This window comes from Wyeomyia smithii, chromosome 2 (genome assembly GCF_029784165.1).
Source record: "Wyeomyia smithii strain HCP4-BCI-WySm-NY-G18 chromosome 2, ASM2978416v1, whole genome shotgun sequence".
Taxonomy (NCBI): domain Eukaryota; kingdom Metazoa; phylum Arthropoda; class Insecta; order Diptera; family Culicidae; genus Wyeomyia; species Wyeomyia smithii.
Window position 1 is genome coordinate 61,476,470 of NC_073695.1, and position 21,450 is coordinate 61,497,919.

The 21,450-nt window shown below is 35.8% G+C and overlaps 1 protein-coding gene across 1 annotated transcript in view; it reads left to right on the plus strand.

Moving 5' to 3' along the window:
• The first annotated feature begins 347 nt into the window (after window positions 1-347).
• The window catches only part of LOC129725539 (four and a half LIM domains protein 2), a 356,638-nt gene continuing 335,535 nt past the window's right edge, over window positions 348-21,450 (plus strand). Inside the window, exon 1 of the mRNA XM_055681510.1 lies at window positions 348-1,172. Coding sequence (XP_055537485.1) covers window positions 1,080-1,172 — 93 coding nt within the window. The 5' untranslated portion in view covers window positions 348-1,079. The remainder of the gene's footprint in view (window positions 1,173-21,450) is intronic.

The following is a 21,450-nucleotide window of genomic DNA, read 5'->3' on the forward strand; positions in this document are numbered from 1 at the left end:
TCCTCTCTTTCTCTCGATTTTTAGGCTCTTTCAAAGATGAGCTTGTAGTATCCGCGTACCGGTGCGCGCGGCTTAGCGAAGTAAACTGAGGCTGTCGCTGCTGCTGCTGCTGCAGCCCAAAGAAGAATAGCCAAAAGAGGCGGAGAGGTTAATTCAAAAACAAAACCAGAATAAGAAGATCGACGAGTCGCTGCTGGTGCCGGCTGCCGTCTGTGGCTGATCTGCGGAGTTCGAGCATGCAGTACCGCGACCGGTGTATCGTTGTTGCTGCTGGGATCGAGAAGCAAGCCTCGGTGTAGGCTTTAGTCTAGGTTGAATTCTGATCCGGTTCGGATTGTCGTTTCGTTGTTGGTTGCCCGCACGGTCAATTCGCATCTCTGTTGGGTTCCCTCAGGTGACCTGGTCAGTACGGTAGTTTATGATTTCGTTGCTTGCTGCTGATTTGAATCCGAAACTGAGTGCAGAGCTACCGCCGCCGCTGCCGCCGGGTGCCACATGGCACATGTTGGTCTATGTTCGAAACACTCTGCACACAGGCATTCCGCTCGCGTACAATCCGAAGCGTATGTGTACTGTCATCGTTCGTCGTTGCCGCGCCAACCGCATAAACACTAGCCGAGGGGGTTCGCACTGGTGTTTGTATGCTGCTAACCAGCCAGTCCGTCAGCAGAGCAGGCAGGTTTCGTTTTGACATTTCTCCGAAACCGTTCTACACAGATGTTTTTATTTGAATTTTGGTTGCGATCCGGTGTAGCTCGCGCGTTGAATTAGAACCGGTAAATTTGGTGTTAAACTGCGAAGATCCTAGAAGCTGGTGAATGTGATCAATTAGAAGTGAAGCAATTGTGCCACGGTGTAGAGGTGAGAAGTGTTATAGCCTTACAGTTGCTGTTTATGGTGTTCATTATACAGTGCCTTGCTCAACTGCAATCAAAGTGTAAACAAAACCCCGCGCGTAAAATAATTGCAGCTTGCGTCGAAGCAAACAGTGCCAATCTCTACATTGTTGTGTTGAAGAATAAAAAGAAAAAGTAGAGACGCGGGTTTTAATTGGGCCAATCCATCAGCTTAAGTCAATCATGCTGACGTTATCCCACAGCGGCGATGACCTGGCCAAGTGTCTGGGAGCCGTTACCATCACCCGAACGCCGAAGGAACAATTTTCCGAGAAGGTAAGAGAGCGAAATTCCGCGGGAGCGCATGTTATCGAAGTTGATAGGGCCTGCTAGCCGGTTGTTATCATCATTATTAGGGGGGAACATCGACGGCATTCCAATTGAATACGACAGACTGCTGGAAGGTTAATGTCGAGTGGTTGTCGAAGGTGCGCGAAAGAAAAACTACAAGCTTCAATTGGGAAATCATGCTCAATGTAGTTAATTGACTTCTGTGATTGATTGGCAGCTAACAAACGGAAACAAGAGTGACTTTTTTTGTGGGTTGATGTGCATTATTACTGATGTGGCTTTCAGTTGGTTTCGAAACGTTTTGTACTTTTTATCTGCCGAAGTTTTGTATATATATTTTATCATATGTATGAACGATTTCATCTCCTCTATATGACGTGTAAATTTTCAGTTTTGAACACTGATGTGTACGATCATAATCATCGTTATTTCTAGGACATATTTTTGTCCCGAATAATTTGAATCAAGTTTCTCAGCAATTGATGGACTGATTTTAGTGATCCTAATTGCATTTTTTAAGGAATAAGTTTTTCATCAGAGAGTATTTCAAAAATATTGAATTAAAATTGGGACCAATTCAATTTTTAAACTATTTTAATTATAGCCTTGGCAGAATGTTAGATAAGAATATCAGTGAGCTCGGCCGCGTCTAATTCAGCACTGATACGAACGGAAAAAATATCATTGGTAAACACACAGATGTTCAGGATGATAATACACTAAAGTCGCTTTTTACGCGGGGGATACGTGCCGCGTAAAAAAACGCGTAAATTCCGGAATCCGTGTAAAAAACCAGCGTTAATTCTGCATTCCGAGTGAAGGGAAACCGAAATCCGCGCAAAAAAAAAACACCTAAATTCCGGAATCCGCGTAAAAAACCGCGTAAAAAAACCGCGTAAATTCCGGAATCCGCGTAAAAAAACGCGTAAATTCCGGAATCCGCGTAAAAAAAAACAGCGTTAATTCTGCATTCCGAGTGAAGGGAAACCGAAATCCGCGTAAAAAAACCGCGTAAATTCCGGAATCCGCGTAAAAAACGTAAAAGCGACCTTAGTGTATATTAAAGGACAACTCAAGAGTTATAAGCAGAGTTCAAAGTATTTAAGTGACTCTCCCGAAATAAATTAACATAATCATCAAAGGTTTAAAAGGACTCTGCAAACATTATTTTATTCATGAGTGTCAAGTAGTTTTCTACATTTCAAAACTTCAATTGAATCTAGAAAATCTAAGATTGTACTCTGAGATTTTCTCTCAAACAGGCGTTAATTTTCAAACAGCATGAAAAGACTATCTATTTGGAAATGAAGCTTGAAAAAGCTATGTTTACTCAAGAGGTGTATAAATCTATCTTTCTTAGTATTTCCGCTTATAAAAGCCAATTAAACTATTATACAGCGCTTTTATGAAATAGTTTTTTTATTACTGCAAAAAACTTTTGCTACACACCAAAATCTGAAAAGAATTTTCAGCAAAATAAAATACTGAAAAAAATCAGTAAAAAATATTCTTGCTGATTATCAGCATTCAGAATTCTGTTTACCGGAAATCAGCAAATTGCTGGTAATTGCTGAATTTCTGGCAACTCCATCCGTCAAACTGTCAGAACAATCGCCATTTTGTGCGTAAAAAGTTAACAAAACTATAGAGAAATGAAAATGAGCTACATACGCTTATAATATGTAGCATGGATGTGAAATTTAAAAAAGCATTGCATGCGCTTAAATAGAATAATTGTGATATAAAAAAATGTTTGATAAGTTAATTTTCAGTCTTTTCTAGGAATTTGGGAATATCGGCAATATACTGTTATGCAATTTCTGCTACCAATTAGTGGAAGGTTGTGTCGATGGGCTACAAAGACATTTGAAAGTTCATACTGATAATTCAGATTCAAAATCAGATAACTTTAAAATAAATATTCGCAATGTGAAACATTTGTTTTAATAAAATAACAAAAAACATAAGAACGGTTTTTTTTGTTTTCTAACTTTTGCTGAGATACATCAGCAAAATCATGTCAAATGCTCAAATTCTGAACAGGCAGCAATTTATTCAAGCAACTGATTTTCAGCAAAATGGTGCCAAAAATTTGACGTTTCGATTTGCTGATCGTTTCAGCGAGAAAGTTTGCTGATATCATAGCTGATTTTTCAGCATGTAGAATATCAGCAAAATTTTGCTGGTTTCCAGCAATGAAAATTTAGTGTGTAGATATTGATTTACAATTCGCTGTTCCTCAGTGTCATTTTTTCACAGTTTTATTGTAAATACTCAATCGACTTTTAAACCTCCATTCAACTTTACTATCTACAGCTCCAACGACGTCTGCTCTGTCATATGTGGGAATTCTATTGTCCAATTCCAATTCCCGGAATCGAGAAAACTTTCTTAACGTTACCATGGTCAAATGAGTTACTTATTCAAAGCGGACTTCAACTCGAAAACTAATACTCTCCTCGATAGGATTACTTTTGTTTTGTGCTCTTAAATTGATATTTTCTCATGGTTTGTACAACGCGTGCTGGCGTGAAACGTTATTTCTCGTGATTTGTACTCTTCACTCTCTAAAGTATTTCTAGTTAAATATGCTGAAGAAATACCACTTTTGTCCCGACTAATAAGAGTTGAAGTAAATATTCTCTGATATTTGGTTAGGGTTTATTCTTAAAAAATCTTTTTTTAGAAAAGGGTAGCTTTATTAATTTATTGTTTATTAATTTAAAAAAAACACAAAAATTTTAACTTGAAATCTATCCACACGATTAAAATAATATTCCTGGAGAGACTGTAGAAAATTATTTATTTATTTTTATTTATTTATTTAAGGATAGCTTGAATTAGGATCTAGAATCTGACTTAATATAACCACTTTTTGGTTGATGTTGAATGATGTTGAATTTTTTTTTAAACTTAGCTTTTATTTAAAAAAATATTTTTTCTGTTATGAACTTTTCACCAACAGTTTCGTTATAATTTTAGGTTTCCTAAAAAATGAGGAAAAGTTAAACTAGTTTTGTTATCATTCCCTACAATTTATTCTCGAACAGTTTTCCGAGTCAGATACATGTGCTAAGTTTTATTTATATCAAAAATGGTTATCTATCACATAACAAAAACTTTTTTTTAACACTGAGAGTGTTAGTTTTCGAGTTAAAATCTGTTTTGAATAAGTAATTTGTTTGACAAGTTGGCCTGATTTAAGGTAAGTTGAATTCTAAAATAAAAGTAGACGCAGTTGAAGCTATGGATAAATAAGTTAAATAATGGTTCAAAAGGTGATCTAGAATAAAAGTATAATAAAACTACGAAAAAATAGAACTGAAGACCATTGAATTGTAATAAAATATCTACGAAAATTTTTTTCATCAATAGATTTTTTTTAAACCGCTGTGTAACATTTCAATAGCCTTTTATAATCGGAAATATTAACAAAATAATGGATTTACACGCCTCTTGGGCAAACAAAGGTGTTGAAGTTTTGAATGTAACACTCAATCTAAAGCTGGATTAAGATTGTTGTTGTTTTTTTTTTTCAATCATTGATGATTACATGGTAGTTATTCAACAATTCAGTTCAGTGCCGTAAGTTTAATGACAAAACTTACATGCATAAATAAATAAATTAAAACAAGTTCCCAGACCCCATGCTCACGATGGCAGACGGTCCCTTAACCCATTTCTGGCGGGTGATGCCGTATGGCATCACCTGACATCTAAACTTTGATTGTAGCCTGACAATTATGCTTGTAATTTTAAACAACGAAACTATTCAATATGGTTAGAGTAAAGATCGATCTACAATATCCAATACAGTTCATGTCAATTGTGCATGTAGGGCTGAGTAATATAAGTTTGAGGTCATTTTTCAAGGTAAAATCTGATTTCTCTCCGCCGGGAATCGGTTAAGCCGGCTTCACCTGTCAGCTGCTGGACACACATCCCGGATGGGTGTCCTCCCGCACATCGATTGCATTTCACCTGTCAACCTGGTTGCTACCTTGAGTATCATACTATCATCGTACCGTACTACGGAAAAAACCGCAATACCGCAGAACCCTGTCATCAATTCGAGGCCACTTCAGCTCAACCCAGTGAGCGTCGCGTCGTGTCTGCGTGTTAGAGAATGCGCATTAGATTGATTAGTACAGTATGTGTCGCTCTCCTGACGTTACCGGCCTATAGTCAGAAACGCGAAGCTCTGTCTTCATGGTTCGGTTGTTCTCTCTTGCTATTTTTTTTTTTCATTTTGTGCGCAATCACAAGCCGGTTCCCTATGTTGGTAGGTGTGTGCGCTCTTTGTTTACCATCACCGGGCCGCGATGCGCCGCGCCGTCCGCTATCAGAACTGCTCTGAGGATCAGGGTAGCAAGCAGGAGCAGAATAAACGCGATTAATTGTTCGCGATTGGGTGCGATGCTGTCATCGTTGTTCAGCTGTCCCCGGTTGGCATCATCGGCGTACACTGGTAATGGGGCAGAAGATTATCGCTATTATTGTTATTGTTTTTTATCAACGGAGCTCATTGTGCGATTAAATTTCACCGATGATGAGCACAATGCGCTGCTCGTTCCGGATAAAATGGGTACGAGTTTGTGTGTGTGTTTAAAGCGGGGCGATTATTTACAGACCTACTATCTTTCGCTGATGTAATGTGAAAATATGGTGGCAACCATGTATCGCTTATCGAATTTAATAATCAAATTCAATATCTTCTTGGAATGGGAAGTTTATTGAATGGTTGTAAGCGATCGCTTAGATAGCGACCTATCAGCTGAGTGCTGAGAGAAGTTCAATGCTACGCCTTTTAACATTATTATGTTGAACGTGTTATCAGTTGATAATGGTTAGTAAAAATTGTTTAATTACTAACGTTGTGAATAATCTCTGAAAGATGACTAACAGAAAACAGCAAATTGTATAATTCCAAAACAAATGACAGGTAAACAGCATGTAAGTGAATCCTCTCTATACAAATACTAAATTCGATGATGTCGATATCTGCCACTTCAACACCTTAACAAACCCAAAAATCAGTCCGATTTCACAGATTTGAGACTAACATTAGATTTCTGTTATTATACGGTATAAATTTTCATGTTGTTATACTATGTTCACGTCCAGGAATCTATTCCCAAACAAAACAAATTTTTCAGGAATCCTCTGATCACCTGAAATTTACAAAACGAATAATTCACCCCCAAGTCCTGCAAGTAAACTTTATGTTGCTGAAACCTGGTCCTTGCGAAAACGCATTATTTTGTGATATTTGTCGAATTCTACGGTAAAAAATAACAGTTATTAAGGCTCGCTTCAAATAACTGTGTGTTGCTGCCCGTAAAAATGTTCCATTTTCTAACTTTTTTGTTTCAGATCTTAAAAATCGTATAGTTTAATCGCCCATGGTTCATACAAAACTTTCTGATTATATGTGGACAATTATTTCTGATTTTGAAAGAAAAATTCCAAAAACATTAATAAAAATTGTTCTGTTGATATTTATTCATTTGATGAACTGATATGGCAATAAATTTTAAAAACTGTACGTTGAAGTGATTTTGGTCATTCCGGTTTACGTCGTTACAATTGACCATTTATAAGTGCTTGCTCTACACAGTGTCCTATACATTCTCATTTATTTTTTTGTGTTAAAGCTATACCACATATTCACAAATATGTATTGGTGTAATTTTGTACTATGTTCACACAGCCTTTTCTGGGAGATGTATCCGTTGTTTATCGATGATGGAATAATTTTGTGCCGAGGTTATAAAAAAAGTTTTTGGAGTTTGAGCGCCCAGGCAATATTTTTAATGGTTTGAAAAATCTTGAACTAGAGCGTGATTGTGGTTATCGGAAGATTAGAAGGTACCATGACACTTATGGTAAGGAAACGAAAATTGCACCCTTTTGTACGTAGAATGGCCGCTGATCTTAATATTTCTAAATCGACCCTGTACGACGCGTTCCAAGCTTTCAAGAAACAGGAGCAGCTTCGAAAACAAAAACGACCAAAACGAATAACTCTTTTTCTGGTTTCAAAGACGTTTCTTTATTCATTGGAACAGTTTTCTTTTTAATTTGTAAATAATTTCTATATGTAATTTTTGAGTCATGAAGTCTTCTAAGCTGTTTTTTAAAGTTAGAGATATAGTGCCTCCACAGTTATGGGTCAGCTACAATTATGGGTCACTTTTACACAAACACGTCTATTCTCACGAAACTGAACAATTTTCATTAGCAGTGGTATTTTTTGTAACTCGTTTGTAACCTCATTAATACGATTAAAAGGATTTAAGGTTGAAAATGTCACTAAAAACTATAATTCTGCTCGGTGCAATAAGTGAAGTGACCCATAATTGTAGTAATGTTACATTTTGTTGTGCACAATTGTGGGTTAGTCCATATCTTGGCTATTTTTATTACTTTTCCATGATAATGCATCAAGACTAAATAAAATAACTTATTATCAAGCTTTTACAACAACAAAACAACTTATGTTATGTATTTTGACGATTTTATAGTCTCAATGATTTTGAATGCCAAAAGTGACCCATAATTGTGTCTTTTGCTATGTAAGTGATATTTTCCTTCCCAACCGATTTACACGCATCAACTGCAGTTAAACTAATTGTTGATCGAAAGTTCATATCAGAACACAGAGATAGATAGTAAAACATTCGTAGTTGATAAATTTTCCGATTTTATTTCCATTTCTGAACATTCAAACAACACGTTGACTGACCCGTAATTGTAAAGGGACTGTATGTCCTGTATCATATTTTTGGCTTGATTTTTATTACGTGAGATAATATATTTGAAATGACAATAGACATTCCGTTTATAATCGTATGTAAATTTTATTACTTGAAGATTATTTTCGTTTTTAGTATTAACTGTTTTTAAGAGTAATTTTCGTTAAGTCCACTACATTTAGATTTTTGTTTGCAGTCACTCAAAATTATATTTAGGATTATTTTCTCTCCAACTTCTTCTAGATTCTAGAGATGTTTTCCAGCATAAACTTTTGTATGTTTTGTTACTTAATTCAGACGTTTTAAAATTTGTCAACGTTAATTTAGGATAACTTTTTGAGTGTAGTCAGTATGCTACTCGTAGCGTTTTATGTTGAATTTTGCGTTTTTGTTTTTTATTTTCTTCTTTCTCGCAGAAAAGATTTTATCTTTCCAGCTTCTATCGAAGTTTCCTGCTATTATCCTTTTTGTTACTACTATTTTAGGAATCAAAGTCTTTTTAGAGTTGATTTAGGAATATAGTGTGTTGTTGGGAAATAGAAAGAGAAAAAAAAGAGAAACAGAAAAAGAAAGAAAAAGAGGAAGAGAAAAAAGGAAGAGAAAGAGAAAGAGAAAGTGAAAAAGAAAGTGAAAGAGAAAGAGAAAGAGCAATAGAAAGAGAAAGAGAAAGAGATAGAGATAGAGATAGAGCTAAAGCTAGAGCTAGAGCTAAAGCTAGAGCTAGAGCTAGAGCTAGAGCTAGAGCTAGAGCTAGAAATAGAGCTAGAGCTAAGGCTACAGCTAGAGCTAGAACTAGAACTAGAGCTAGAGCTAGAGCTAGAACTAGAGCTAGAGCTAGAACTAGAACTAGAGCTAGAGATAGGCATAGAGATAGAGATAGAGATAGAGATAGAGATAGAGATAGAGATAGAGATAGAGATAGAGATAGAGATAGAGATAGAGATAGAGATAGAGATAGAGATAGAGATAGAGATAGAGATAGAGATAGAGATAGAGATAGAGATAGAGATAGAGATAGAGATAGAGATAGAGATAGAGATAGAGATAGAGATAGAGATAGAGATAGAGATAGAGATAGAGATAGAGATAGAGATAGAGATAGAGATAGAGATAGAGATAGAGATAGAGATAGAGATAGAGATAGAGATAGAGATAGAGATAGAGATAGAGATAGAGATAGAGATAGAGATAGAGATAGAGATAGAGATAGAGATAGAGATAGAGATAGAGATAGAGATAGAGATAGAGATAGAGATAGAGATAGAGATAGAGATAGAGATAGAGATAGAGATAGAGATAGAGATAGAGATAGAGATAGAGATAGAGATAGAGATAGAGATAGAGATAGAGATAGAGATAGAGATAGAGATAGAGATAGAGATAGAGATAGAGATAGAGATAGAGATAGAGATAGAGATAGAGATAGAGATAGAGATAGAGATAGAGATAGAGATAGAGATAGAGATAGAGATAGAGATAGAGATAGAGATAGAGATAGAGGTAGAGATAGAGATAGAGATAGAGATAGAGATAGAGATAGAGAGAGAGATAGAGATAGAGAAAGAGATAGAGATAGAGATAGAGATAGAGATAGAGATAGAGATAGAAACAGAAATAGAAATAGAAATAGAAATAGAAATAAAAATAGAAATAAAAATAGAAATAGAAATAGAAATAGAAATAGAAATAGAAATAGAAATAGAAATAGAAATAGAAATAGAAATAGAAATAGAAATAGAAATAGAAATAGAAATAGAAATAGAAATAGAAATAGAAATAGAAATAGAAATAGAAATAGAAATAGAAATAGAAATAGAAATAGAAATAGAAATAGAAATAGAAATAGAAATAGAAATAGAAATAGAAATAGAAATAGAAATAGAAACAGAAATAGAAATAGAAATAGAAATAGAAATAGAAATAGAGATAGAAATAGAAATAAAAATTGGAATAGAAACAGAAATAGAAATAGAAATAGAGATAGAGATATCCGATTAGAAAGAAAAAAACAAAAATGTAACAGAAGTTGTTAGTTTGTTACGGGAAAAACCTTACAGGCTGTGTTTTCAATTTGGTCTCGTTATGTGTTAAAATAACAGAAATGATTCTACTAGTATCAAACACATATCAGAATTTGATACTAATATATCTGCTTTCTAACAAATGAAAACAGTATATAGAAAAATATAATAACAAACATTGTTAGAAAAAAACAGGTTTTGATAAAAACGAGAAATTAGTTAGACTTGTTTCAGAACTACTTCATGTCACGTTTTGTTATCATAACTCATTCAGATTCAATTTTGTTATCAAGATAATATGGAAAAATACAAAATTGTATCAAAATATGTTATTTGTATCTCAAGTTGATAGAATTTTGTAATTTTTTAGTTATGCTCTTCTGATCGGGTAGAGATAGAGAGGAAAGGAATAGAAAGAGAAGAGGAACAAAAAGAAAAGTGAAAGAGAGATATTTAATAAATTATATCTATAATTATATAAAAATTGTCGAGCAAAATAGCTTGAGCAGGCAAAGCAAATTGCCTGGGCAATTAGGGAATTTACTTGATCCCAGGATTAAGCGAATTCACCAGAAGATCTCCAGGGAGAGCGATTAAGATGATGGAAACGATCAAGTTGTTGTAAAACCTCTAAGTTCAATCCAGAATCCTTGTAGAATGATTTCGGACTCTTTAGCACTATTAAAGAAAAACCACTTCTTAACTGCTCAAGCACTGAGTATCGAATGTAAGCCTCGCCAATATATATTTCTGAAAGGACGATAGATTAAAAGAGACCCGATCAGAAGTGTATAACTAAAGAATTTCAAAGTTCTATCTACACGAGATATCTCCCAGATGGTCTCGAGGCTCGGGAGAGACTGTAAGTGTCAGTAGGATCGTAGCGCTAGCCGCGCAATTGTCCCGTACACAGTCGGCTGCGAAGTCTGTGTATAAATAAACAGAAGGTCAAGTTCCGGGTCGGAATGTAGCACCAAAGAAAAAAAAATCTACACGAGATACAAATAACATAACTTAATACGATTTAGTATTTTCCGATAAGTTTTTGATAACAAAAATTGATCTGGAATAGATATGTTAACAAATCCTTGAACGAGGTTGTTCTGAACCAAATCTTCCAAATATTTCGTCTCTATCAAAAGCTGTTGTTTCTAACAATGGTTGTTATAAACTTGTTCTATATGCTATCTTATTTTGTTAGGAAACTGATACGTTAGTAACAAAATTTGGTATGGTTTTAGCACTAGTAGAATAACTTTTGTTATAATTCCTGTTATTTTAACACCTAACGGGATCAAATCCAAAATACAACCTGAAAAGTTTTTCGCATAACTAAATAACGGCTTCTGTTAGATTTTTGTTTTGTCTTTCTAATCGGGGTCGATTATGTTTGGAATTTACGCCGAATATAAATGGAATAAAAAGGCTGAAAATGTGTTTCAAATTTCGTTGAAAGTGTATAACTAGATACTATGATTTCAAAAATTATATCTTCGAATTGTTTATAACCGTTTATATTTTTTGATAACATTCTTTTATGTAAATTTGCTCAAACTTGACTGTCTAAAATTTTTCAGAGGAAAACGTCTGCAAATATAGTTCAGATATTCGCGATATTTGATCACCATTTGCTTTAAAAATATAATTTTTAATTTATGTGTTTAGTCAGTGAACTAGGTGAATATTAATAATTCAGACAAATCCAACGCACAATATTGTGTTATAAGTTACCGAGATTCAATGAATGTTCCAAATGCAAAATTAATTTTTGTTACTTATATTCGTATTTTCTATTGTGACACCAAATCAATTACGTAAAATAAAAATGAATGCGATCCAAAACGATCAATTCGAAGTTGAAAAAACTGCACAGCTCGTGGCAGATGTCAATACTATTTGTTTAGATATCATAATAAAATAGGTTTTTAATGTTAAGTAAAAGTACAAAGTTGAAAATGTACATTAATAGTTTGAACGACAGAATTATAAAGTGTTCTTTCATCATGTCGTCATATATAGCCGAAATTGGTAAAAAAAAACAAATACATGAAAATTAACATAGATCAAGTATTCTTAAAACCTAAAGTGTCGTGTTTTGACAATCAACCAAAAGTGATTTTTGTTTCATAAGGTTTCAAAAATAAAATGGTTTTCAGTCAAAATCTCTTAACTTTTTCGCCTTAAAGTACGTAGTTAAGTAGTTTCATAAATTAGAAATCAATTATTCCCAACCAACCTTTTATAAAGTAGCATTCGTCAATTCAATCTCATACTTTTCTTCTGTTGAGTACAAGTCAAATACCATCAAATATGGCTATTTTCGGAATCAGGATGATGCTCAGAAGTCAGAAATCAGCTTCATATGTCAATTTAAAATCGTAAATGCTGATTTCCGGTTTCTATGATACATCTTAGGAACTTTCTAATATTCGATGTTGAATTATTCTACAAAACATGTGGACTGCTCTTGATTGAGCTGGTTGACAGTGATTTGCATTGGCATAAGTTAAAGTAATCGTTTAAAGAATAATATGAAATTCGTTACATTTTTTCACATTACATTCAGCTATTGTCTGTAGCTGTAGCATTGCTCAACGTTTTTTTTTCTGATTTTATTATCTGATGTTGGCGACAAGATCAGCATGCGTCATTTTTCATTTATCAGCAGCTTTAGTAGCACCACAGGCGCACAAAATTTTGTCGTGCATGTGTTTGATATGATGATCTGGGTTTTCCATAAGATGAATCAAGCTAACATTCTGTTGTTGGAACTTGACCTTTCTGTTTATTGAACACAGACTTTGCAGCTGACTATTCGTGTACAGGACAACTGTCACTTATACTAATAGTTTTTATCCATTCAAACCATACTGGAAATAAAAATTGTCATTGGCCATTCGAGTTTCCGTAATTTATATACGACACAATTTGATACACCCTGCTTCAGTATATGGCACCTTTTGCCCTTCATGCAACCGAACTGCTGTGCACAAAGCATTGCCAGTCCCATTATTATCATGTTCGTAGTGAGCGAAATGACGTGTTTTGAAATTTAATCGGAACACGGAGCAGGTCGACATATGGATGCAGTAGGGAAACCGCACCGAATCCAAACAAGCAAAGAGTGTTCTTTTTTGTTTCGATCCGGACTTATGGGGTGCTGATAGAACACTACACAGTCTGTTGGTGTAATCGAACTTCTCTGTAGTTTTCGATCCTGGTTAAATGTTTACCAAGTGGATTGCGATTGAAGTTAGTATAATATTCGGTACCGCTACCTTAGCGAGCTGCAGCGAACGCAAAAGGTGCACTATTAGCTTGAGTGCACTCACGTATGTTTGTCTCCGTCAATGGCTTACACTTACGGCACAAAGTGACGCCTATCGTCCAATTGTTTGGCCACGAAACGGCGGCGACAGAGGCGACACTTTTGCCTGATTACGATACTTCTTGCGCCGGGGGAGTATGTGCGGACACCTTTGGGCGGAAGCACAGGGAATTTGAGCGACATTGTCCTGTGGTAGGGTGACGGCATCGATTATTTTACGCTCGCATACGTAAGGTGGGGACAGTTTTATGATCGTTTGTTTGGGGTACTGGTAGATTTGACAAAATATTAACAACGACGTGAAACTGAATAACTCAACTAAAATGTTTTTAATTGAAATATTCTCTTCCTTAGAGTTGACTCGATTGGCAAAATTTTTCTCATAATTTTCATCAGAGTAACATCAAAAGGACTTGTTATTCAAATATTTAAAGACTAAGTTTCCACCAGTCATATATCAATCATTACAGTAGAGCAGCTCAGCCTGTAGATTTATTCCCTTTTCTCTAATCGACAAGGTGAAAATACTTCAAATAATCATCAATATACCAGCGTAAGTGGATCATAATAAGTCGGAAAATAGGATCGAGATAGTGGATAGCAAAGTATAAGCTGAATCAGTTCCTCATTCGTTCTCCATGACGAACAAATTTACCTACGAAAACCAGCACAAAAGAATAGTGCCAACAAAAACAGCAAGCTGACACGCATAGAAAAGCAAAAAAAAGCCGGTTCAAAACGAGTTTTCAAGCCGCGCATCATTACGTACTCTTTCTCTTGAGATCCCGTCCCGTTTCCGAAGTATCGCCACCACAACAGCAGGTCGGACGGATCCCTCAGCATCATACGCCGACTGTGAGCTGATATAATAACACGCCAAAACATGGTGATTACCATAAGTACGGCATCTACGTGGTGAGTAACGAGTTTAATGGCCGGGCGGCCACCTTGAGAGTAACAATTTGAAATCCAAGGAATCAGGTGACGCGATCGAATACAGTTTAAACTTCTCTCGTCGTTATCACGATATCAAAAAAAAAAAATCTTACAACTCAAAGTTATAATCGCGGAACATTGCTTTTATTTTTCACCAATACGGCACACTTCCAGTTAGCATTGAAACGGTTGAGTACAACAATGTAGGCCCTATAAAGTTCAAGGGAAACCTGTCCGCTGAAAATTGCTTTCATCTCCTCGCCAGGTTTCCTTTTACGATTGCCCCATTCCGATAATTACGATCGATGTGGGATTTTACCTCGAACCACTTTTGTTTTGTTTATTCTTTTACCTTTCCTCAAGAATTTGAAGCACGAAAACGAAAACACTAACTCCCGTAATGACTGCGAGAGAATTCGAATTAATTCTTAAATTATCCTCAATTATTGTACGCTTCAGTACGCTTTCCGTGATCGTCATTATGCAGAAAAAACCACGGGATTGGATGTTCCCCCGCCGTCCGATGCTGGATGAACATTCAAGTGGACTGCGGAAAGAGTAATAGTATGTATTCGATTGACCAGTATAAGGATTATTTAACTTATGAATTACTTCTGACGTTAGGTGAATTGTGGCTTGTTTGTGGACGAAAATTGCTTTCTTCCTGCACTTTACAGGATGGGTAAACTAAGAGTGGGAAGAACGACTGGCTTCGCTTTGAACACAACTTTTTTTTAAAGTTAAAACTCTTACTTTTCTGCCAAAGAATATCAGCCCTGTTGCTTCGTTTTACTATAACCAAACTCGGCCCAGCATGCGCTCTGGCTCAGGTCTGCCTTTATCTGTTCATTCTTAATCTCGAAACATGCTGGTACAGCAACCACCACAGGTTCAATGCCACACGATCATATGACTCACACCTGTTTCCTCCCGTAACCAGTTCAGGACGCGATTGCGTGTGAGCTATTCTATTTTATTTAGCCTTTGTACGTTGTAGATCCAGTTTCTTGCTGGTCATGCATGTGTACTCCGCCTTGGCGACCGTCGGAAGCCAAGGCTGGTGTATCGCGAGGCAATTTTTCTGGTCGGCATTTTTTAACTTGCACTAATGGGTAACATTCTTCTGCGATGCTGGCCAGCGTTGAACTCATCGTGAATATAGAACAAAGTTTCCAGTATCTGGTTATTGTCGTTGTATGTATACTTCAACTGCTATCGGTGTGGTGATTCAAGCTTTTTGGGTATTTGACGGGAAATAAACGAAGCATAGCTCCCTAATTACTAGGTTCTAGACTCTCAGCGGGGGGGGTGAAGTCGAGCAGTTTTATCGTAACCCAATATGGCGTTGTTTGTTTACGACAGTCAGGAGAGAGCAGCTATCTATTGTAATGGTTGATATTTTATTCGATACATCCAACTTAGCGATGTAGTCTGCAGCATATTTTATAAGGAACAACTTTGCCGAAGACATCATATTTCTATCTGCCTATTTAAATGAACTTTTGCGGATTTCTCTAAAAAATAGTGATTTTTAAATTTTTCTAGAATAATGTTTACTATAACAAGACACCCAATTTCACCGAAGAAAGTTTGTTGTTATCTCTTATATTTCTCCAGTTGGATGTTTATTAAAATAATGTACTAAATAACTAACAGATATTTACAGAAACCACGTATATCCGCAGACAAAACCATTTCTATCAAACATGATTCAATTTAGATATAGGCATTCGTCTCTCTCTTTGTGAATATCTGTTAGTAAATTTGTGCATCATTTTAATGTTAGTCTTGAATAACCGAAGAAAAGAGATATAAGATATCTATTTTCTCGGTGAAATTGCGTGTGTTATTATAGTAAACAACATTGTGATTGCATGAAAGTAACATTATCTGCTACTGCAAATCAGCTGTATAACTTGTAAAGTAGCATTGGGAAAGCTGATTATTCGATATTGTAGCGCATTGATTGCAAGAAACAGCGGAGAACGAATGACCACTGGATTAAACACTGTTTGATTTATGTTTTGATATAAAAATGGTCTGGTTTGCAGATATGTGTAGATCTGTTATTATAATTGAAAATCTTCAAAAACTAACGAAATATAAAAGATAAACATAATCGAAATTGTGTGTTTTGTAATAGTAAACAACATTATAAAACATTGCAAAATTGTACAAAACCACTATGAAAAGTTCTGGTGAAAAAGTATATAGAGTAGTAGAATGCCCCTTAATTCTATAGATAACTCCACAAAAGGCCATTTAAATAAGCATATAGAAGTATGGTGTCTTCGGCAAAGTTGTTCCTTATAAAATTTTGCATACATTTGTGCGGACTTTCATAAACAAAACTGAGAAGAATAGAATTCGTTTCTCATTTTTAAGGAGTTATAAGTATTAAGTTTTAAAAAAATCGAAAAAAATTGTATTGCATTATCTGAAGGTACAACTTCCCGAGAACATTTTCACAAATTTTCATAAGGATCTGAGCAATAGGGAGAAAATTAGAGCGGGAAAAACGTTCCCTTTTGCGCTAATAAAAAAAAATACTCATGAAAGTGATCGTTCAGATACCCAGCACACTTCTAAACAAATGAAATAATATGAGTTTTTCGATTTCATTTAATCTACTGGGAGGCTATGGTAAACACCGCAAGCCTTTGCTGAAAAAGGAGTTTCGGGGAAACGGCTGTTACTCCCCAACTGATTGGTATTTCTTATGGACAAACGTGTTTTCTTTGTTGTTGATTAACTGAAATTTTAGAAAATTACTACTATTATTGCATGAAAAAGGTGCTACACGCTTAAAAAAATTACAGACTTTCCTCTTTTTTGTCGAGCAAAAGGTTAATAAGCCCTTAAGTAGCTTAATAAAAAATGCAACTTGATGGAATCATTTTTTGAAGACAATTCTGCTCTAACATCAGTCTTGCTAACTCAAAACAATTTTGATCACGCTTTTGCAGCTTCGGAAACAATGTGGAACGGTTTGATTGATCGGTGTTACATCTTCGAGAAAGTTATAGATAATAATTTTGACTTTTCGAAAAAATATACACTGTGATTAAATGAATTTTGAAAATTAGAAACTTATTATTAGATGAAGCACATTTAAAAAAAAAAATTCTATGAAAACTAGAAAAGGTTAGCTAAGAATGATGGCTGTCAGATCATGAAGAAATAAAAAAAATTAATTTTCTAAATAAAATAAAACCCGAACGGTTTGTTTGATCGATATAATGTCTTCGAAAAAGTTGCAGACAGTAATTTGTCCTTTCAGAAAAATATATACTGTACAACAAAAATGTTCAAGAAGAAAACACTAAAGTTCTGATTTTTTTTCAGCAAAAACTACACAATGTTAGCTAGACATTGATAGTTTAGCAATTCCACAAAAAAACGGACAACGATCAAACAAAATATTTGTAATCATCAATATCTTCTCAAAATAGCATTTTTCAATAGCTTCTCAAAATATTAAACCAATAACGAAATGGCATCTTTTGCCTATAGAAACGTTTATGCAAAGTTTCAACCAAGTCAAAAATGACAATTTAAAAAATATATAATAACACTGGGACACTTTTAACTGGTCAGTTATTTGAACCATTTTTCCATTACTTTCATTTGATTTGCTTCGTTAGTATGCACCGCAGTAGGCTTTCATTCGTAAATGTAGAAAGATCGTCGGCTCGCGCACATGGAAAAAATGGTCAAACGACACTCGCGCACCGAAGAGATGATGATGATGTGCTATGAACGCGCAAAGTTGATGATAAATAACTGAGATATTAGCACATTGACCTGAACAAACAGTCCTGCGTGAAACATGAACATTTTAATTTTATTTCCGTCAGGACAGTAGATCGAATCACAATCAATATTTTCACTGTGAAAATCAGTTAATTTCGAATAAAATTGATGACTGACTGTTTCAATTGACAGAATGACTAACGCAAAGTATGACTCTTTTCTTTTCTTCAGTATGTCATTTGAACTAACTGGTGTTCATGAAAAAATGCGAATTTCTTCAGTGATGTAGTAAACACAAAAAAATTTCTAGGCAATTTAGTACTTTTTAAGCAAAACATGACTGTTGTTCCACTTGTTATTATCGTGGTAGTGCTAACGTAAGAGCTTCACAATAAAATACTGATAGAACGGACACGTGAACGGGACCAGACAACAACACTTATCGCTCTTACTTAATATTAGGTTAAATTGTGAAGTTTACCTTTTAGCGTCGATCAGTTTCGAGCATTATCATGCTCATCTACAGGACGAGGTTGGACATCGGGCATCGTCCTGTAGATGAGCATGACAGTAAAAGGTAAATTTCACAATTTAATCTAATATTAAGTAAGAGCAATAAGTGTTGTTGTCTGGTCCCGTTTACGTGTCCGTTCCATCAGTGTTGTATTATGACTGTTGTTCTTTAAAAAACGTCCGTGAATGTCGGAAAGGGGCAACTTGGTGGAAATGCTCAGCACTGGACGTCACTGACATCCATCTTCCGGTTGCAATTCTGGATTCTCGTGGTCAGTTGCTTGATGTCCGTGGCCCGCCAATTATTTTTGTACACCAGGGCACAGAGGGAGCCGAAAATTTTTTCGTTCGAACGGCACTGAGGCAAGCTGGTCGGGTTCCGTTCTTCGGGTATGTACGGGATCTGTTTCTCCTCGAGGTACGCCAACGTCTTCATAGCGTAATGGGAAAACGCCTTGTCCGGCCAGAAAACGTACTTTTTCCTGTGTGGACTCATCACTGCGTCCAGAGCTTAGTTCTATTGTGATATTGCACAGGTGTTTTCTGTACTCCGCACTTCATATGATTGGCAGTATTGAAGTAAGTGATACGCTTATCATTCATATCCGTACTTGTGTGTAAGTTTCTTACCTTTCCGTTTCAAGCTCACTGCTCTACTGTACCAAGCCTCTGTCCATCCTAACAATATCGCCTAATTACAATTTCCTGTAGAGAACTTTTATACGTTACTCACGCCAGTTAAATTATAATAGGGATTTATTTTTGTTAGAAGGAGAGTCAACAGGAGTACTGTAGAATTCAGATTGAAGGAAGGGTACGTGGTCGGGAGCCTGAGAATAACCCCATGCTAAAGTCCTTTGACAACCAAATGGCCTACCATCGCTTACCAAAGCGGACTCTGTAACCTTACGGCTACGGAGCTCCCCAAGACGTGCTCCCCATCACAATGACGGTTATCGAAGAACGGAACCATAATATTCTCCGCGCATTCCTCCTGATACACCTTCTGGTTGATGGCAAGTCAGTTTTCAGAGATTTCTTCTTCTTTTTCGTCATGCTCTTCGCCAGATGGCCACTATCGGACTTCCGCCAGGGTCCGGTAAACAGTGCTCACGGGTACACTCGTCCCGAAAGTGGTCTATTTTAAACTTTTTTCCTTGACTTTCATGCGCTAGGAAGTACCATATAACGCGCTCGCGGAGTGCTTGTTGTTTCAACGCCATCTTTGACCGAACTGACAGCACCCGAAAAAAATGAGCGTCCCGTTTTTATGAAGCCCAAAGATCAATTTTCCCGGTGAGAAAAACAATTTACGCTCTTTACTCTTTTACAGAAAGGTATTGAAATCATTCTGAACGCCCGTTAGCAACTTATCACGAGATCTGAAAATACTTTTCGAGCACGAAGCTGTGTTAGATCGAATCTGTCACATTATACAGCTCCTCTACAATTATGGGCCAGTCAATGTGTCTATCTATCTCTGTGTTCTGGTGTGTACTTTCGATCAACAATTAGTTTCACTGCAGCTTTCAAAATGCATTCAAAATCATTTGCATTATCATGCAAATGTGATAAAAATTGCAAAAATATATATTGACTCACAATTTGTGCACCGCAAAATGTAACATTATTACAATTATGGGCACCAGGTAGCATTATTATTTTTTTGTGACATTTGCAAATTTAAATCAAATCAATCGTATAAATAAGGTTATAACTGAGCTGAAAATATACCATGGCCAACAAAAATTGCTGGGTTTTGTGAGAACAGACGTATTTTCGTAAAAGTGACCCATAATTGTGGAAGAATTATATTATGCATGAAGTGGAAGAGCACGTGCCTACTTTTTGATCCACTGCAAGCCGCAGTTGGAACCGCGATGAACACGCGGAAGCTAAAGCCCTTATGGCGGCATCTATTAATTATGTCACGCAACCCTCCCTTGATCAACCCCTCGTCCCGTAGCCACTCTGGCTTGTAAAACTAATATTGCCGATGGCAAAAAATTCTTCGGCAGGAAATTAAAAGGTTGTGATTTTCGCAAGGCACATCACACAACTTCCTTATCTCATACTACATATCGTTGCGATTTGCCTAACTTCCTCTCTTCTCTATATGCGTGACGAATTTTATAGATGCCCGCTGTCTTCGTCTGCGTTAAAATTCATTTTCAATTGAAAATCATCAGGCAAAAGTGACGCTGTCAACATTCGCTTTCAATTAAAAACCATTTCTTTTTTTTCTAACCCTTCAGCTGGTAAAACAATGCAACAGCTTTCGAGCAATTTTCATTTGACTTGTCAGGTGTTGGAAAATGAAACAAATGATTTCAGCGTCACTATCGCCTGACAATTTTCAATTGATAATGACTTTTTCAAGCCCTGATTGTTACGTTCTCGTCTTCACCCACTTTTCAGATACAATTTCTGTAATGTGTTAAATAAAGATTTTCGGACTACAGATGGGAAGATTGAAAGACCGATCAAAGATTTGAGAGGAAAAAGGCTAGAACGTACTACACTTGTTTTTGACGCGATTGGGTGAAATATACGTGTTTCAGTTTTCTAATTTTCAATAGTTGCAAGCTCGAATAAAAAAAGTTTAAATGATCATTTGTTTTGAAACTTGATACTTAATAAACATGATCTGGGCGAATGAAAATTTTCCACAAAAAAGTTCTATAGGAGCTAATAAAAAATAATGAAATCTGCTACAACCAATAATTACTATTTCTCTGTAATACGTATGAGCCTGCGAGTAAATAAAATAAGTTGGGGAACCGCTCCTAAATTCACCTCATCGCTCTTATTTGTCCAATTTACTATCAAATTTTGCTATTTTTCCAAAGCAAAACTTCCGACCACTCGACTTAATCGAGAGGTAAAATTGAAATCACTTTTACCCTGAAAAAAAAATAGTAAAATTTAACCGATTGGACAAACAGGAGCGATGAGAT